The sequence below is a fragment of the Neovison vison genome, chromosome 7, assembly GCF_020171115.1.
Source record: "Neovison vison isolate M4711 chromosome 7, ASM_NN_V1, whole genome shotgun sequence".
Lineage (NCBI taxonomy): Eukaryota > Metazoa > Chordata > Mammalia > Carnivora > Mustelidae > Neogale > Neogale vison.
In genome coordinates, this window is record NC_058097.1 from 55,211,963 (window position 1) to 55,230,514 (window position 18,552).

Consider the following 18,552-nt stretch of genomic DNA (forward strand, 5'->3'; position numbering starts at 1 on the left):
CATGGCCCCTCCATGAGTGGGAAAGACTGACAGGGGGTGGGAGAAGACAAGGACTTAAATTGCAACCCCCACATGACTTAGAGTACAGCCCCCAACTTTGCTATCCCCTCCCCAAAGGCCCAAGTTGCTCCATGTCTGGGACCCTTCTAATGACATTACAGCCCTGCAACACCTCACCTTCCCTGCTCACATCCAAGGGAATTTGCTCCTATAGCTCACGCCATCCATCTGGGAAGAATTAAAGGTGATTACACAATCTGCAGCTAGTTGTGGTTTCAAACTATTTAATTGGGAATGCGGGAGATACAAATAACACTTTTCCTTTTGGCTTCTTTTTTTTAAACATAAGATTTCATTAATTCCACTATATCCCTGAAGGCCTTTGTGTCCTCCAAAGACTGAAGCTGTAGATGAGCATCTTCTGGGTCCTACGCATCAGGAGTCCTTTGCCTGTCCAGGGAGGGAAAGCAATCCTTCCAAGGCCCCCATCCTGTATCAGAGGTGGGTTCTAGCAGCCAATGAACCCCCCCCCCCGCACTGTCCTAGGGAGGGCTTAGCCCTCAATCAGAGCTCTCCCCGAGCATGCCGGATATAGTGTTGATGCAGCCCAGCTTCCTGGGCAAAGTCCTGACCACACTCAGTGCAGGCAAAAGGGCCAGGAGGGGTTTGGATCTCATGCGCCTGGCGGTGCCGCCTCAGAGAAGCAGCCTGCCCAAAGGTCTTGCCACAGTCAGGGCAGGGGAATGTAGGCTGGGCCGTGGTGGGCGCCACTGGCGTGGAGGGCCTTGCGGCTGGACCGTGGCTACGCTGATGGGCGATCAGGGCCTTGGAGGAGGGGAAGGAGCGGGCGCAGGTGAAGCAGATGAAGAGGGCCCCCTGCAGCTTCTGGGCCACGAAATCCGCTGGGTGCTCCCGCTTCATGTGACGCTCCTGGAACTTGGAATCGGCGAAGGTGATGAGGCAGCGGGTGCACTGCGGGGCCCCCAGGTGGCCTGAGGGACGTGGGGAGAGGTCGGGGGGGAAGCCAGCAAAAGTCACCAGGACCTCTCCCAAGCCCCAGAGTCATGCCAACAATTCACACTCAGGGCTTACTATGGGCCAGACTATGCCAGGGCTGGACAGTGGCACAGGCAAACTATTACAGGACCTGTTTTATGGGTGAACAGGCTGAGGCTCAGAAAGGCTAGGCAACCTGCCTACAGTCATGAGGCCGGGAAATGAAATGGAGTCAGGACTAGAACCCAGGGAACCTGCCTTTCCAGCAGAGCCACGTGATTAGAGCACAGCCTCTGGAGCCAGACTGCCCGGCACTGAATCCCAGACCTCCCACTTGCTAGGCGAGTAAGACAGTGTCCTTGTCTGGAAAGTGGGGTCATAACCGTCATCAGTATGGTTATAACTGACCAGCACGGTTATAACTACCTCACTGGGTTGTTGGAAGGAGTGAATAAACTAATTCATAGAAAGTGCTTAGAACAGTGCTACACAGTGGTTTGCGATTATTTGTACTGAGAGAAAAGCAGCTTGACAGCCGGGGGCTGGCCTGACGCTCCCAGCTAGGCCTTGGTGGTCTCCTGTTGAACATAAGCAGCTTCACACAACCTTGTCAGACAAGGCCATGCTGTGACTGAGATGAACCAAGTCAAGACCATGCCAGAATAACGTCTGAGCACAGACAAAACACGAACGTTGTCCAAGCCACAAAAAAGACCAAAACCGCGCCCCCATCTTGGCTCCTAGGAGTGGCTGCTGCTGCTCCATTAATTCGCAGCTTGAGCCTATGTACCCCCCCCTCCTAGATAAGATTTCACCAACCTATCTTTGGTCCCTGCTTATTGGCAGCATCTAATCCCAAGCAAAACCCTTCCTCGAACCCTTCTGCAAACCACCTAAGATAAATCCTTTCTAACACTGAGATGCCCCCACAGCACCACAGATGCGCGATTCCTCAAAGAGCAATGAACCCAGCTCATTCAACTGTAGGTGTGTTCCCAATGGTCTTTGGCTGGAGGGCCTTGACACTGGGTGCTCTCGTCCTCACGATAACCTCTGCCTCAGTTCCCTTACCTGATAGCACCTGCTGGACAGCATTACCTGAGGGAATTTCCTAGGGACTTCCAGGAGGACTGAGATAAGGAAGGTTGCACTCCTACAAAGCGCCCACAAGCATCATAAGCTTCATAAGTATCATAAGTAGAGACTTGTGGCTATCGTGGTATGTAAAACTGGCTACCTTTGTTAACAGCTGACCTTCCCTTTCTCTGCCATTAATCTCCAGTACAGCCACGTCACCTGAGTAGTGGCACCCTCTTTTGACAGAGTAACCCAAGCCCAAGTCGCACTCAAAGTCTGGGGTAGAGTTGGAACTGGAACCTTAGGGCTCCTCATAGTGCCCAACCTTTCCCATTCACATCTCCCACCCCAAGCCTCTCTGGATGCCACTCTGTTCCTGTGAACTGTGGCCCACTCGAACTGACATGGACAGAGCAGGGTGAGTACATCTGAGCAGAGTAAGGGTAAGGGTGGAGAGTGGCAGTTCCTGGTAGGGCAGCTTAGAAGCCATTTATCACAGTCCCTTCCCGCAGGCAAGTCCTTGTAAAGCCTGGGACACTGAAATGCTGTAGATATCCTTAGAGCTAGCGTCAGCTCCAGCACCCCACCCTCTGGCCAGCAGCACTCACAGATGTCGCCTCCTGGACTGCGGGGACTTCTCTCCTTAGACGAATCCTGGGGCTCCATGTTCCCTTCAGGACGCGGGTCCTCCATAGTGACTGGGATCCCTCTGGTCAAGACAGTAGCACGCAGGACAGAATAGTAAATCGAGTGAAGTCGCACATCTACTGACAGCATTACAGGGCCCGCTAATCTCGTGACCTCTGACAGGCTCTCCTTGCCCCCATAAGATGCCATCCTCTTGAACTCTAACCCGATGGAGCTGTTCCCTAGGGAAGCTTCGACCCTCCCTAAAGATTCGACTCCCTAGATAGGTGACACCCCTTAGAGCCTTCTCACCTGATTGAGACCTGTGGTCTCCTACATCAAACTACCTCCCTGAACTCGGGGCACAGAACCCTTGAGCTTTGACACCAGCCTCACCCCCGTCTCCCACGTGTCTTAAGGTCGGTGGTGGTATCCAGACTTTAGCCCGCCTCTTCCCGGCAGGCATCTTTCTCTGACATCCTGTAACCCTCGTTCCACCCAGGGCCCCCGCCTCCCATGTGCGCCTTGAGCCTCCCAGTCCCGCTACCCCAAGCACTGCCCTCGGTTCCCTCCTCCCGAGGCGGGGAGCCCAGGCCTCCGCTTTTCTCCAGACGACAGAGGGCTGCCTTTCGTTGCGCCTGTCAGTCGCTCGTGATAGCGCCGCCACCCGGAGGGAAGCGGGGTAGGGCCCACCGAGTCTCAAGGTCCCAGTAGCTTGCTTCCACGCCCTTTCGCCTGATGAGCCTCTCGAAGCCCAGGCCCGGGATGCTATCCGGCAGTGATGCAGTCGCGCCAACCGGGCCCTCAGAGTAACGGTAGGGGTCCTTCTCTGCCCGGGGGTGCGTTATGATGACGTCTCCCGCCGCCCGTGCCGTACAGACCTCAGCTTCTGGCGCAGCTGTGGCTTGGCGGTCTTGGCGCGCAGGCGCTTTGACTCCCTCATTGTTCCGAGCCGGGCCTCAGCGGGAGCTGAGGAGTGGGACTACTTCGAGTGTTCTGCGCAGGCGCAGTGAAGGGCTGTTGCCCGGAGGTCACGCTTCCAAGACACACCCCCTCCTTAAGAGAGTGACGTCAGGTTAGAGCCCCGGGAACGTGTCCGGACGTCCCCAAATCCCGGTCCTCTAACCTGTCCGGCCTCCGTCCGCCCGACCCGAGGGGCGGGGCTTCTCAGCGGAGGATCTGTCGCCGCCAACTGTGCTTTTCGGTTGTGCCGGCGGTTTGCTCGGTTAGTGATTTGGAATGGAGGGTTGGGGGATAAAAACATCCATGTCCCTGGGGAGGAAGGGGCTGAAGGCCAGATTTCTGAGATTTTGAAACAGAGAAAAATGTATCCAGGAAGAGGACGGACAAAACGCGCGAATCCCTGGGGAATAGGTAGGGCGTGGGTGCCGGACTTTTCCCTGGGAATGACATCCAAGAAGGGAAGGGGATGGGGTGAAGGGCTGAAGTCTTTGACCAGAACTGGATGACTAGGAAAGAAAAAGGCTCAGCGCTCCCTGACCCGGGTGTGCCCCACCCCCTTGCTTTCCAGGTATGCCGCCGCCACGGGGTGACGTGACCGCCTTGTTCCTCGGGCCTCCGGGCTGTGGCAAGTCCGCGCTGATCGCAGCGCTTTGCGACGGGAATGTGGAGACGATAGAGATTCCAGAGGGACGGCCGGACTCCGGGATCCCCAGCCTGCGAGCTGCGGGCCCTGGCCTCTTCCTGGGAGAGCTGAGCTGTCCGCCCGCGGAGCCAGGGCCCTGGGCAGCGGAGGCCAATGTGCTAGTATTGGTGCTGCCCGGCCCCGAGGGGAACGGGGAACCCTTGGCCCCAGCGCTGGGAGAGGCAGCGCGGGCCGCTCTGGCCCGAGGGACCCCGCTGCTGGCTGTACGGAACCTCCGTCCTGGAGATTCGGAAAATGAAGCCCAGGCCCGGGATCGGACAACGGCCCTGCTGAACAGCACAGGGTTGGAGGCCGCAACTCTCTTCGTGCTGCCGGCTGAATGCAGCAGCAGAGATGGCTGCAAGGAATTGGAGCGCCTGCGGGTGGCGCTGCGGAGCCAGGCGGAGGTGCTGCAAAGGTAAGAGAGTAGGGTTGGAGGCCTGATCTTTTAGACTTCGTCCGCAGAAAATGTTCTTTGAGATCCGCGAGACCCCCCAGCCCCATGGACAGGATAACTGCTGGGGACCCTGCTCTCTTGTCCAGGTCCCACCCCTCAGCACAGTGTTTGAGGTCATCGAGGCTCCACCCCAAGCCCAAGCTCAGTGCCGGACCCTCTCCCTACTTCTAGGCCCGTCCCACTCAAGGGTCAGCTATAGGTTCCGACCCGTCCTCCAGCTTCAGCCTCCTGCCAGCGTTCTGAGACCAGCGTTCTAAGATCAAAAGCCTTGCCCCAGTGTGGATCGTAGGAGAGGCCAGAGTCTAACGCCCAAATACTGGCTCCCAGCAAAAGTTTGAAGGAGGGCTCATTCAGCACAAAAGCTTGTGATGCCTGCAAAGATTTTACCCTAAGATTCACACATCTTTTTTGTTCTCTAGCTACACCAGTCATTGTAAAGCCACACCTTCGGAAAGCCTTATTATTTCTGAGTTTACTCCCCCACTTCCTTTCTCTAATCCCATCTCATTTCTGTGCCCATTTGCTGGCTACTTCCTGCATTTTTTCCCCCAGCCCCTGGCCACCTATTTCATAGAAGTCAGATGAGGCTCAGTATGCATCTTTTTTCTTCTAGCCACATCTCCTTCCTTGGTAAGCACTGGTAGGTGAGACTTTTCCCCTTCATTGGCCCTAATTCCCCTCCTTACGCCTTGTCTCAGCAAAGAGTGCCCTGGGTGACCTTGCTCCAGTCAGGAGGTGCTTGACCTTCCTTTAGTCCACAATTCAGTTGCAATTCTGTCTTTACCTGAGCCCGACCTTCTGGGAGTTTTGCTTGGCTTTTCTTAACCCTGCAGGTCCTTTGGGAAAGCCCCACCCCTCCAAAGACTGAATCCCAGAGACTATTTAGCAGGTACCCACTTTTAGGCTTTGTTGGAAACCTGACCTCAACCAACACACCCCGTCCGGTTTTAAGCCCTGGTTTCTGTATGCTATACCAGTAGTCTGGCCCCTCCCTCTCCTGATCCTCCTTCCAAATTGTCTTTTTTTTTTTTTTTTTTTTATACTTTTTTTTTTAAGATTTTATTCATTTATTTGACAGAGAGAGATCACAAGTAGGCAGAGAGGCAGGCAGAGAGAGAGAGGAGGAAGCAGGCTCCCTGCTGAGCAGAGAGCCCGATGCGGGACTCGATCCCAGGACCCTGAGATCATGACCTGAGCCGAAGGCAGCGGCTTAACCCACTGAGCCACCCAGGCGCCCCCAAATTGTCTTTATCATCCTAACCTAGTCGTTCCTGTAGCACAACCCTCTAGTGTTTAAACCCTCTTCTGCCCTTTACCCTCCCTTTTCCTGTTCCCTCAGGCTCCTTCCACCGGTTCAGGATGGCTTCGAGGTCTTGGGTGCCGCCGAGCTGGAGGCTGTGCGTGAGGCCTTTGAGACCGGTGGCCTGGAGGCCGCGCTGTCGTGGGTCCGCGCTGGCCTGGAGCGGCTGGGCAGCGCACGGCTGGACCTGGCTGTGGCGGGCAAGACTGATGTCAGCCTTGTGCTGAACATGCTGCTCGGGTTGGATCCCAGTGACCCAGAGGACGAGCCTGTTTTCACGCCCCCGGGGCCCACGCCCTACCCGGCCCCAGAGCGTCCCAACGTGGTGCTCTGGAACGTGCCTCTGGGCTCCCCGGGCACTGCTGCCGCCCCCCATCCGACCCACTACGATGCCCTCATCCTCATCACCCCGGGGGCCCCCACTGAGGAGGACTGGGCTCAGGTTCGGCCCTTCGTGCTGCCAGATGCGCCGCTGGTCTGCGTGCGAACAGATGGTGAGGGCGAGGATCCAGAGTACCTGGAGGAAGAGGAAAAGGCAGAGAAGGCCGGCTCCGAGAGCTTGGAGAACGCAGGCGGAGAGGGGTTGAAGAATGCATGCAGTGAGGGAAGGGAGAAACGTGGCACCGGGTTGCAGAAAGGTAGCGGGGAAGAGTCTGAGAAAGCAGAAGGCGGGGAAGGTTCAGAGAAAGGCAGTGAGAGTTTGACGCGTGTTGGCGGCGGCGGGAAGAAATCGGGCAGCGGGGTCTCAGAGCGCCCGGCCGCACTGAGCCCGGAGGATGAGACGTGGGAGGTGCTGGAGGAGGCACCGCCGCCCGTGTTCCCCCTGCGGCCTGGGGGCCTCCCCGGGCTCTGCGAGTGGCTGCGGCGCGCGCTCCCCCCGGCCCAGGCGGGGGCGCTGCTGCTGGCGCTGCCCCCCGCGTCTCCCCACGGGGCTCGGCTGAAGGCTGCGGCTCTGCGGGCCGGGGCGTGGCGGCCGGCTCTGCTAGCTAGCCTGGCGGCGGCGGCGGCACCGATCCCAGGGCTCGGCTGGGCTTGCGACGTGGCGCTGCTGCGGGGTCAGCTGGCGGAGTGGCGGCGGGCGCTGGGGCTCGAACCCGCGGTACTGGCTCGACGCGAGCGCGCGCTAGGTCTGACTCCCGGGGAGCTGGCAGAGCGGACGCGCTTCCCGGGCCCGGTGACCCGCGCTGAGGTGGAGGCGCGGCTGGGCGCATGGGCGGGCGAGGGCACTGCGGGGGGCGCGGCGCTGGGCGCCCTGTCCTTCCTGTGGCCCGCGGGCGGTGCGGCGGCCACCGGCGGCCTGGGTTACCGCGCCGCGCACGGCGTCCTGCTGCAGGCCCTCAACGAGATGCAGGCCGATGCGGAGGCCGTGTTGGCACCCCATGGGCCAGCGCAGTGAGGGGTGGGATGAGGGTCGGGGCTTCCGGGGTGCTCAGCGTCCCTGCTGCTTGGCTCCGCCAGGGGCTGAGGACTCCCAAGTCCCGGTTAGAGGGAGGGGGGCGGAATTGGGAGTCCCGAATCTGGCATGGGAATGTCTGGGCCTCGGAGGTAACAGAGCTGGGGGCCGCCACTCAGAATCTTGAGTGCCTGAAGGGGACGAGGGCTCTAGGACTACTGATTGGGCTCGTGACTTGTAGTCCCCTGAATTCATGGCTCCTGGAGGGGAAAGGAGTCTAGGGGAGAGAACTGATTTCCCTGGGGACCACAGGGCATGGCACCAGAATGTGTCCTGAAGGAACCTGAGGGCTTGTATCCTGGTTTCCAGGGGAGTAGAAACTGGATCTATTTGGTCCTCTAGCCCTGGGAGGGGCGGGGGGAGAGGTGAAAGCCCTGATTTCTGCTGAGGAGGGTCTCCATCATTCTGGAGATTCCAGTATGAAGGAAGGAGTCTGGGTACCCCAGGGAGTGGGAATCCTTGGAACTGCTGAGCCACTTGGGGATGTAGGAGTTGGGCTTCTCAGAGGCAGTGGGCCTGCACCCAGCCTCCTAGTTCCTCAAGAGGCAGTGGCTTTGAACCTTCATTGGGGTGGACCTTGGTCTCATTTGTGGGTGGTGGGAGGTCTCCATCTATAGGAGGGAGCAGGAGACTGCAGAAGAGCTGGAGAACCTTTGGTCCACTTTGGGGAATAGAGAGATGTCTAATACTTGCTGCACCAGGGGCCTGATGACCTCGATTCCTTCCCCAGCTGTTGTGGACAGTCTCACAAAAAGAGGGGAGGAGGCAAGAGGTCTGGGCATGGTGGGCCCTGGGGGCAGCCCGAGACCAGGAATGAGACCTTCTGGGTGTGGGAAGGCAGGAACCATACCCCAGAGGTATCTCCCACAAATCCCTTACAGATTTGGACCCTGGCTGTTGCCTCTCTTTGTGTGAGTTTGGGAAGGCTATGACTGCCCCCGTTTTATAGGTGCTGAGTGATTTAGGGGATTTTGGTGAGTCTGTTCCTTTGTCCCTCTGCTTCCTTAGTGGTTTCTCTTTTTGGTCTTGATGTCTTCTGTCATTAAGCCTAATCCTTTCTGGTCTTGGTATTTTATACTCCTGCCTTTTTTGGAAAAGCAGCTGTCGTGCTGCACTTATCCAGACATTTCGGTGTTGGCTACCTCAGGTGTCACCAAGAGGCTCTATCTTCTGGTGTACACACAGTGCTGCAGAGGACAAGAGACCCACAGAACAGCTAGGGAGTATTCCAGACCGTGGGAGTGTGCCATGAGTGAAGCAAAGGCAGAAGCCACAGTGCCTGGAATGTTCTAGACTGCCAACTATAGGTAGAAAAGATGTCACAGGTCACAGAATTCTTCAGTGTCAAAATACAGACCTGAAAGGCAATGAAGTTGAACCTCTTTTATGAGAGATGGGGAGAGCAAAGCCCAGGGAGGACAGGCTCTAGGCCTAACAGCACACAGCAAGGTCCTATGTGGTCTGGCCCCTGCCTGTTCACATTCTCTATGCCCACCCTGTCCTCCAACCAGCCTGATCTTCCTTCTGATACCTGTGTGGGCCACCTTGGATCCTACCACAGGACCTTTGCATTTACTGTTCATCCTGCCTAGAATGCTCTGCCCCCCAGATCTTCCCATGACAGATTCCTCCTTGTCAAGCAGGTCTAAGCTCACATGTCCCCTCAGAGAGGCCTTCGGTGACCAGTGTAACTGAAGTACCTCACACGTCACCATTATTCATCTCAGCCCGTCAGTGTTTCCCTTGTAGCAATTATTACTGTAAATAATTACCTTATTTATTTATTTACCTATTTAAAGCTATGATCCTCTGACTGGTCTTGTTCTCTGCTGTATCCCCAGCACCTAGAAGAGTGCCTGGTACACATGATTAGTAATTTTTCAATATTAGTAAATACCAAATTCACGAGCAGACTGGAACTTAGATTGTCAGCCTCTGGCCACAAGATGGGAAATGAGTGAGGTGGGAGAAACAAGCATCTGATGGGAAAGGAGCCCCTGTCAGAGGTCAGGGGATCTGGGAGGCAAGCAAGGCTTCACCACTGGCACTCTTGGTGACTTGGACCAGTGCCTTATTTTCCCATCTGTGAAATGAAAGGGCTGGATGAAAACCGTAAACTCTTCAAAGATCCTATTTTCTTTGACAGCAGGAGACAAGGGTGACTCTCTAAGTGGCAGATACCTGCCAGATGGTACCCCCGTGTCCAGCTTGAACCCTTGCCACTAGCACAGTTTGTCCCCCCAGTTGAGAATGGCCGAGGTGGGAGAAAGCATTTGGCTCAATACTGAACAGCATCACACTGTCCTCGAAGGCCTTTCGGGCTTCAGGGACAGGTGTTTGCCTGTATCTGTAATACCGAGTCCACCATGGTCTGCCTCCTAGTCCTGCTCACCAGCCACAGGGAGATGGGAGAGGTGCCCAGCAGCGCTGTCTGACAAACAGAATGGGAGCCACATCTGTAACTGGAAACGTCCCAGCAGCCAAATTACAAAAGTAAAAGGAAACGGTAAAGCTAGTTGCGTCTTCCTTAACCTAGTATATCCGAAATATTAATTCAACCTGTAATCAATCGAGAAGAGAATGAGATATTTTACACATAGTGTACCTCTCATTCAGATGATAAATGCTCATCAGAAATACCTCTATTTAACTTCCCGAAAATTCGTCAGTGGAGAAAACTGATTCCTCTACCCAAGCTGTCCCAATTATATTGACCAGTTTCCCAATAACTGCGGTGTGTATCCATTTTTAATTAAAAGTGAATAAAGTTTAAAACTCCATTTCCCAGTTAACACTAACCATGTTCCCAGGGCTCGGTGGCCACCTGTGATGTGTGGCTAGAGCACTGGAGAGCAAAGACCCAGAACGCTTCCATTATCACAGGAAATCCTATCTAGGGTTAGACAGTCCTCCTGACATTGGGGTAACCTTGGGCAAGTCGCTCAGCAAGTGGCATCTACCTCACAGGGTCATTGTGAGAACAGTGTATGTATGTACTTATGTACATGCATATTTTCTCTCTCTCTCACACACGTGTGCACACACATCAGCATCCTGTAGCCCTCCAGAGAAGCCTGCCCTCCCCCGAAGGGCAGCTCAATCATAAGTCTTGTTGCCTGTGCCCGGTTCCCCAGGTGGTACCCAGACAACTCTGGTCTGGGCACCTCTGTCTCACGCCCATGCCTTTGCTCACAGAGTGCCCTCCTCTCTTTCTGCCACTTTCACACCATCTCCAATTTGGTCTTCCCTGGGACCTCTGTACTGTGCTTCCCTGCTCCAAATTCCCTTTGCCCTCATGCCAGTGGGACTCGTGCTGGGGATCATATCTGAGAAAGCAAGACCCGATTTTGTTTGCCTCTGTCTGTATTGGGGAGTGCTCATTGTGTTTCTGTTGGTGTGTATCAACACTAGGGTGTTGTAACTAATTTGGGGGTGGGGTGGTTGCCTTTTAAATTATGACTTTTGATGACAGGCATCATGTTGCTCGTGAGGTATCCGACTCTGGGAGCATCCAAGCAGAAAGACTAAGTAAGACTCCCTTGAGAACTGATTGCTGGCTGCCGTCAGGGTGTGTCGACATCATACTTCCAGGCTGGAAGACCCTCAGGGGGCAAGAATTCAAGGAAATGAATGCTAAGTCTTAGCCCATTGCCAGAAGCGGAAGTGGAAGAGACAATCTTATCACTGGAGCTGAGTTTCATACATTTCTGGATAATGAAGAGACTTGTATGCACTGGGGTGGGGATCCGGGGAGGGCTAGTTAAGGGTATAGTTGGCCTGTGGTGCTGTTTGAGGGAGTGAATAAAAAGGAGTAGAAATCCCACTGTGTCTCTTCTTTGGGGGCTTGAAGGGGAAGGAAGATGCTTGAGATTTTGCTTAGTCTGGGGAATGAAGGGGCTGGAGGTAGTACTGGGTCTGAAGGAGAAAGAGACCAAGGGTGGGGACTCCTGGGTCCTGGGAGAGGAGAGCTGGATGGTGAGGGTCTGTATGGGAAAGAACCCTTGACCTGGAATCCAGAGACTCCTGAGAGTGTATGTGGGGGGGGGGGGCAGGGGGTAGACACAGGTGGAAAAGTGACACTTAGACCTTGGGGGTTGTGACAGTAAAGCATTCCAGGGCTGGAAGCAGCTTAGCCCATTAATTCCTCTCTGTGTTCTTCGAGAGTCCCGACTGACTCTTGACCTGGCTGCATGATTTGCCCGGCCGCAGGACCAACAAACAGCAAACACCACCCAAGTAGACACTTGAAAAGTGCTCACACATTAGGGCTTCCTCTCTCGCTGCCCTTGGAACCTGTGCCACGCCAAGAAGTCCAGGCTAACCTGCTGGGTGAGTAGAGGCATGTGGCCCGGTCACTCTTCACACCCCAAGCTACAGGCTGTGAACCCTCCAAAACAGCTGCCTCGCTGACAAGCTGAACCCTGCAGCAGAGCCACCTGGATGATCTCAGACCAAACTGTGGAGGGCAGAATCCTGAGCTAAATGAAAGGAGGTCCATCGTACTAAGCCACTAAGTTTGGGAGTGGTTACAGAAAGATACAGTCAAAGATAACAGAGGCTTGTTCCCTCTCTGTGACGTGATGATTAAAATCTTAGGCTCCACCACCGTGTAGCTGCGTGAACTCCAACGTAACATCCCTCCTCTGAGCCTCAGGTTCTTCTGAAAAGAGGACAGAATCACAGTGCCTATCACCCCGGGAGCTGGGACGATAAAACAAGAACTCTTCGCTAGGAGGCCCTGGCAGCCGTTCCTGCTGCTTACTAAAGGAAGCAAGTCCATGGTCGAGGTCACAAAGTCTCAGAGCAGAGCAGCACTTCCCAGCCCGCCCCCTCCCACTCCGTGGGGTTTGGGGGACCATCCAACTAGCTCCATCCCATGAGTTTCATCTAGTCACTTCTGGGTCACAGCATCTAATCACCCACATGAGGCTTCCCTGTGCTTTCCTGTACCTGGCAATGTTCGAGTTGGTGGGTGCTCTGCGGGTATGGTGAGCAGGACACCCTGTGAACAGTGCTACACGTAGGGTGAAGGAAGAATCAACTACTTATGAGTGGGGACTCTTTCAGCAAATGCCGCTCTTGATGTTGACTTTGACCATGTAACTTACTTGACTCCGTGGAATGTTAGCACCCCGGACCTCAGCAGGGGCATTTAATGCACTTGGGCATTAATTGGATCTGTGTGCCTGTGATCAGCCGTAAGAACACTAGTCCAGGAGCCACTGATTCCCCGAACTTGAATCCTCCTCCCAGATAGGAGCCCAACCAACTAATGCAGAGTCAGCCACCCACAAACCCTCAGAAAGAATGCTTGTTGCAATGCTCATTTTGGGGATGGTTTGTTACACAGCGTTACTGCGACAGTAGTCGACTAATACAACGTTGTTGCCTTCAACCACTGAGATTAGGGACTTGCTTGTCATGGTAGCATAATCTGGTAGAGGCCGGTGTTTAACACCTTCATTAAGTAGCAGCAAATAAGATGATTACTACTCATGGACATATAGTCTCTAGAACCAACATTGTCTGACAGGTGCTAGGCAGCACATTAAGTGCTTTTTCAGTTTTCTTTCATTTGACCCAATGACCCAATAAGTCATAACTATTACTATCCACATTTTGCAGACAAGAAAAGAGGCAAAAAGAGGGAAAGGTTCATCTGGAGAGGTGATCATGGACTCTGGCGTGTGCCCCTTCCTAGTGGTTTGACCCAAGGGAAGTGACCCACAATCTCTGCCTCAGTTTGTTCATCTGTAACATGGGGATAATAATACCCACTTCACAGATCTGTTGGGATTCTGAGGTACAGCATGGAGAATGGTCTGCACAGCAGCCCGGCATGGAGTACTCCTTTAATAAATGCTAGGGTCGGGCACCTGGGTGGCTCAGTGGGTTAAAGCCGCTGCCTTCGGCTCAGGTCATGATCCCAGGGTCCTGGGATCGAGCCCCACATCGGGCTCTCTGCTCAGCAGGGTGCCTGCTTCCCTTCCTCTCTCTCTGCCTGCTTCTCTGCCTACTTGTGATCTCTGTCTGTCAAATAAATAAATAAAATCTTTAAAAAAAAAATAAATGCTAGGGTCTTCTCGCCCTTCCTTGCAAAGAGGAGGTTCCCAAGGGTTAAGTCCCCCGCTTCCTGCACCCTACCTTCCTGAGATGCGACACGTCACGAGAACTCAGGCTTGCTTGATTAACCTGTTTAATGTATAGGCACATGGGGAGTTGGAGGCTGGGGACACATGGAGACCTCAAGCCACATATTCCTCAGTTCTTCACTCCACCCTGCCAGGAGGCTGGGGTGCTGGAAGGCAGTCGGCTCGGCGGAGGAAGTAGATATAAGAGGCTGAAGGCACCTGGGCCCCGGCTTTGGCATAGCAGGCACTCTCGGTAGCACAGCCCCGAGTGGCAAATTTGGGGTTGATGAGACCTGGGAAAGGGGGGATTTCAGAGTGGAGTCGGCCCCTAACCCCTTCTTCCTCACCACCCAGGGGGCTTCCCCGCCACTCCCCCCCTTTCATGCCCCACTCCACATGCCCTCCCCCAGATCCCCAGAGCCACCATCTCCCCTAGAACCTGGCAGTATGGGACTCCAGTTCTGGGGCCCTGTCCCCTTGTCTAGAGATCCAGGTTCGCCTCACCAGCCTGCACGTTGCCAGCGAAGTAGACACAGTGGGTTTCCTGTCCAACACAGCGAGCTGACTGGGTCCCCGGACATGTCTCTTGAAAGGGCACCACGCAGGCTGGGCACTGGAGGCCATTCTCCGTCCGATTATTCTGGGGAGCTGGGGATGAGGGTGGAAGGTAAGGGGCAAGGGGGATGATGAAAGCCTTCCCTCACCTCACAGCAACCCCTGGGGGGAACATGGGCTGCGAAGGGACACTGCCTCTATGGGTAAGGAAACTGAGGGGTGAGGGTCAGAGGCAGGTGGGGGCGCACACTGCGGGCCCTAGGGGTGGGCTGGAAGCCAGTGCTGTCGTGGCTGTGCTGGCACTCACGGGGCACCGAGCCCTGGTTGCAGCCGTCACTCTGGCAGCAGCGGGTGTTGGACACCATGTAGTCCTTGGGGCCCATCGTGGTGGACACGAATCCCGAGTAGCAGTCACTGTACTTCATGCAGGCCTTGTAGGTGTTCAGTGAGTGGCGGCCCTCTGAAGGATGGGGAACAGGAAGGGAGGGCTCAGGCGCCAGCTTACCCTGCTCCAGTGCGGACCCCAGCCAGGGGTAGGAGGTTTGCCCAGTCCTGCACTTCCCACACCCTCCGACTGCCTAGGGAGGTCTCTTCCAGCGTCCCAAAGCCATGCCCCTTTATCTGCCTGGGGTATGGTCTAGAGTAGTTTATAAGCCCCCCCCCCCGCCCCATTGCCATAGCCCTTGATCTGCCTTGATGGTCTCTTGAAGCTCCCCATTGCCAAGCCTAGGAGCCTGCCTGACAGGGTCCCTTCGGCCCTCGCCCGCCCCACTCTCATCTTCCAAAGGTCCTACCTATGGCTACCCCCATGCTTGTGTGAAATGGTGTCTCCCAGTCTTCTCCACCTTCCCCTGCAGCTTCCGAATGCCTTCCAGCAAACCCTGGGAGCAGCCCCTACCCAACACCATATCCTCTAAGGTGGTCTCTTGCTGCCCCCACGTCTTGGTTGCAGTGGTCTCTTCTAGTCTCCCCCGTCTTCCTCCTCCCCACCAACTGGTGGTCTCTTCCAACCCTATCCAAGGATTTTCCTCAACACCCCCATAAGGTGCTTTTTCCCATCTTCCTCTCCCTGGCTCGCAGGATTCGAATCTCCTGGGGTGGCCTCTTCAAGCCCTTCGGGTCCTTTCACCCGCCTGCCAATGCCTGCTGGGTGGGTAGGGCAGCTTGCAATCCTCTATCCCACCCTCCTTACATACCCTCTCTGGTAGGTGTGGTTTCTTCCTACAATCCAGGTGGCCCTCAGCCCCTGACACTACTTGCACACCTGCCTCGGCCCCATCATCCCTCCTCTTGTGCCTAACGAATGGTCTTTTTCTGCTTTGAATGAAAAACCCCGCGCCCTCCCCACCCGTGGTCTCTCCATCGCTCCCCTAGTCCTCCATCCTTTCTCAGGTCTTGGGCGGTCCCTTCCATTGAAGTCACACCCTCCTTTCCCATGTCACCCACCTGCCTCCCCATCTCCATTTACTTCTCTTCACGATGATTTGCTTCATACTTCAGCGTTATCTTTCCGCTCCTACCTGGTGTGGTCCCTTTTATGTCTCTCCCTCGACCTCAGTGTCTCAGTAACTCCTTCTCCTGTCAAGAATGGTCCCTTCTGGGGCGCCTGGGGGGCTCAGTGGGTTAAGCCTCTGCCTTTGGCTCAGGTCATGATCTCAGGGTCCTGGGATCGAGTCCCGCATCAGGCTCTCTGCTCAGCAGGGAGCCTGCATCTCTCTCTCTCTGCCTGCCTCTCTGCCTACTTGTGATCTCTCTCTGTCAAATAAATAAATAAAATCTTAAAACAAACAAACAAACAAACAAAAAAAAGAATGGTCCCTTCCAGCCAGCACCACCCCCACCATCCCCAGGGCGGGGGAGTGGGGGAGGGGGGCTCCTCCTCCTGTTTTGGATGATTCCTCCCTCTCACCCTAAATGGTCAACCTGATCACATTCTTCCCAACCCACTGTCTTCTATTCTTTCCCTCCCCCCGGGTCTACCTCCTGGTTGTTACATTCTACCTCTCACCTGTTCTGTTTCCCCATGTCTTTTTCTTTCCTCGCTTCCTCCCGCCTGACAAAGTCTCTACATCTGCCCCCACCCCCGCCCCCCACCCTCATCTAACATTTTGAAGAGTCTCCTTTCCCGAAATCCCTGAGAACAATGGCTTCTGTCCTCCCATTGAATTCGCTTCCTTCCACTCACTACCTCAAGATCGTCTTTCCCTCTTCCTCCCACCTGAGCGCCGTGATGATCCCTCCCTTGGCGCGGAGCTATCTTCACCCATGTAGGCACTACCACCTCCCCAGCGAGGGACGCCAGGCCCTCCTCATACTTGTGCACGACTCCCCGACGATGACCACGCATGCGTCCTGGCCGGCCTCGCAGACCTTCATTTTCCCGCTGCAAGTGGGCCCGGAGCCCCTGCACACTTCACAGCTCAGCGGGCACCCTGCAGTGTAGAGAGCCAGGCTGTCAACATGAGGGGCGTGGCCAGCGGACCATGAGTGCGACTTCAGAGTTCAAAGGGAGATGGGGCAAAAGGGGCCGGATTTGGAGTCCTGAGGGAGGAGGGACAGGTGTCTCCCTAATTGTTCATGGGTGGAGCACTGATGGCTGTCCAGGGAACTGTCCAGTTCTCTGGCTGGGACGCGGTGGTGAAGCCAGCAAAGCTGCTTCCAGGGGCGGGAAGCGACTCCACCAGGGAGCCTGTTTACCTAATTACAAGGCTGGGGACTTGGGACGCTAGGGTCCTCTGAGAAGGCTCGGGGACAGGGAGGGGTCCTGGCGAAGGTTTCCATGGGCTTTTGTGAAGCTTCAGGTCCAGCTGTTTCTTTCTTTCTCTCTTTTTAAAAAAGATTTTATTTATTTATTTGACAGAGACACCGCAAGAGAAGGAATTCAAGGAGGAACAGTGGGAGAGGGAGAAGCAGGCTTCCCTGCTGATCAGGGAGCCCAATGTGGGGCTCGATCCCAGGACCCTGGAATCCTGACCTGAGCTGAAGGCATATGCTTAACAACTGAGCCACCCAGGCTCCCCATGGTCCAGCTGTTTATTGGACATGAGAACAGGTTAGGTCTTGGGAATGGTAGGAGCTCAGGCAGGGGAATCTGAGGCTGGGGTCTTCATTCCAGATCAGGAAGGGAGAGTCAAGATGAGGAAGGCAGAGTGGATGGACTCCTTGGTCCTAAGAGAGGAGGCAACTGGGGGCCCAGACACCTAGGTCCTGGGGAAGGTGGAGCTTGTCTGAATTTCCGCATCTAAAGGAAGTGGGGCTGGGAGTCTGAATTCTAGAATCCAGGGAGAAAGGAAATCTTTCCTCCTCCATGCCGCCCACCCCCCAGCTTTTTTGCCCCCTTTCTAGTCATGCTGTCGTCCAATTCCTAGAATTCATGTCTTGTTTTGAGAACTTGCTTGGGGAAAAGAGGATTCAGAGCCCACAAAGCTCCCTCTTTTCTCAGGGATCCAGTCCCATGAGCTTTTGAGCTTTTCTTCCTTTGGGGCCCCAGGCTTTCTCTTCCTTTACTCTCTGCCTTCACCTAGATCTGAATTCTCAGGACACCACCTCTTTCCCTCTCCAGGACCTTGCTGAGTGCTCTCTCACGGTCCTCATGGTCCAGACCCCTCGTCACTTACCCAGACCCAGGAGGGTGCAGAGCAGTGTAAAGGCCAGCAGGAAGGTCACCGGTTTCACGGGAGTCCTCATGGTGAGTGAACCTGTAGTCCCAGGTCCCCAGCCCTTATAGGAAGCTGAGGAGGGGCGGGTCTGGATCCACCTTCACCCTGGGGTGAGAAATAGCTGAGGTCAGATCTCAGGGCAGGCCTTTGTGGCTCTGGGTTGAGGATATGGGACCAGAATCCAAAAGGGGCATGGGCATCTCATCATGCTCAGCCACCTGCTCTGCAGGGACCCCAGGACTCTAGGCTTCTAGCCGCCTCTTCCATCAAGGCCCAGAAAGTCACTTCTCTGTTTTCTGGCCTGAAGTCCAAGGTCAGAGTCGGGTCACTTGATTCCCTGTAGGTGTAGGGTGGCTGCTAGGACTGAGATCCCCTCTCTCTTCTCTCTCTTTCCAAGGAGGCACCCAGCGTGGGTGGGGCCCTACTTGGGAGCGCCCAGCATGTCCAGGCTCGTTCTGCGGGGGATTAGGCGCCCTGTCTCTCTTCCTCCTTCGTGCACTTGGCTATATTCCCTGTTCTGTGTTTGGGCTGTCCCCAGCTCCAACCCCGCCTGGGGCTGCACCTTTGGGTCTCACAGGGACCGAACAGAGGGATGCCTGTCAACAGGCAGGGGTGGGCGTGGTAGGAGACAGATGCCCACAGGTCACATACT

The 18,552-nt window shown here is 55.4% G+C and overlaps 3 protein-coding genes across 9 annotated transcripts; 1 reads left to right on the plus strand and 2 right to left on the minus strand.

Annotated features, from left to right (window-relative positions):
- Positions 1 to 267: 267 nt before the first annotated feature.
- Positions 268 to 3,717, minus strand: ZNF576 (zinc finger protein 576). 6 transcript variants are annotated; one of them, XM_044257219.1, is made up of 3 exons: positions 3,582 to 3,717; positions 2,682 to 2,782; positions 268 to 992 (listed from the first exon to the last, which is right to left on the minus strand). In XM_044257219.1, exons 1-3 carry the CDS (start codon positions 3,641 to 3,643, stop codon positions 565 to 567), a joined length of 591 nt encoding a protein of 196 aa, XP_044113154.1. In that variant the 5' UTR covers positions 3,644 to 3,717; the 3' UTR covers positions 268 to 564. The 6 variants fall into 6 exon arrangements, with proteins under 6 accessions (XP_044113154.1, XP_044113159.1, XP_044113157.1 ...); XM_044257224.1 differs by lacking the exon at positions 3,582 to 3,717 and adding an exon at positions 3,394 to 3,575; XM_044257222.1 differs by lacking the exon at positions 3,582 to 3,717 and adding an exon at positions 3,260 to 3,387.
- Positions 3,706 to 11,378, plus strand: IRGQ (immunity related GTPase Q). Of its 2 annotated transcripts, none has more exons than XM_044257216.1 (3): positions 3,706 to 4,074; positions 4,232 to 4,763; positions 6,142 to 11,378. In XM_044257216.1, the coding sequence occupies exons 1-3, from the start codon at positions 4,026 to 4,028 to the stop codon at positions 7,496 to 7,498; spliced, it is 1,938 nt and encodes a 645-aa protein (XP_044113151.1). In that variant the 5' UTR covers positions 3,706 to 4,025; the 3' UTR covers positions 7,499 to 11,378. The 2 variants fall into 2 exon arrangements, with proteins under 2 accessions (XP_044113151.1, XP_044113152.1); XM_044257217.1 differs by having other exon boundaries at positions 3,706 to 3,925.
- A 2,356-nt stretch (positions 11,379 to 13,734) lies between these two features.
- LOC122913915 (phospholipase A2 inhibitor and LY6/PLAUR domain containing) lies at positions 13,735 to 18,268 on the minus strand. Its single transcript, XM_044260560.1, has 6 exons — positions 18,119 to 18,268; positions 17,859 to 18,005; positions 16,557 to 16,673; positions 14,549 to 14,701; positions 14,191 to 14,334; positions 13,735 to 13,979 (listed from the first exon to the last, which is right to left on the minus strand). The coding sequence occupies exons 2-6, from the start codon at positions 17,926 to 17,928 to the stop codon at positions 13,825 to 13,827; spliced, it is 639 nt and encodes a 212-aa protein (XP_044116495.1). The 5' UTR covers positions 17,929 to 18,005; positions 18,119 to 18,268; the 3' UTR covers positions 13,735 to 13,824.
- Between the last annotated feature and the right edge of the window lie 284 nt (positions 18,269 to 18,552).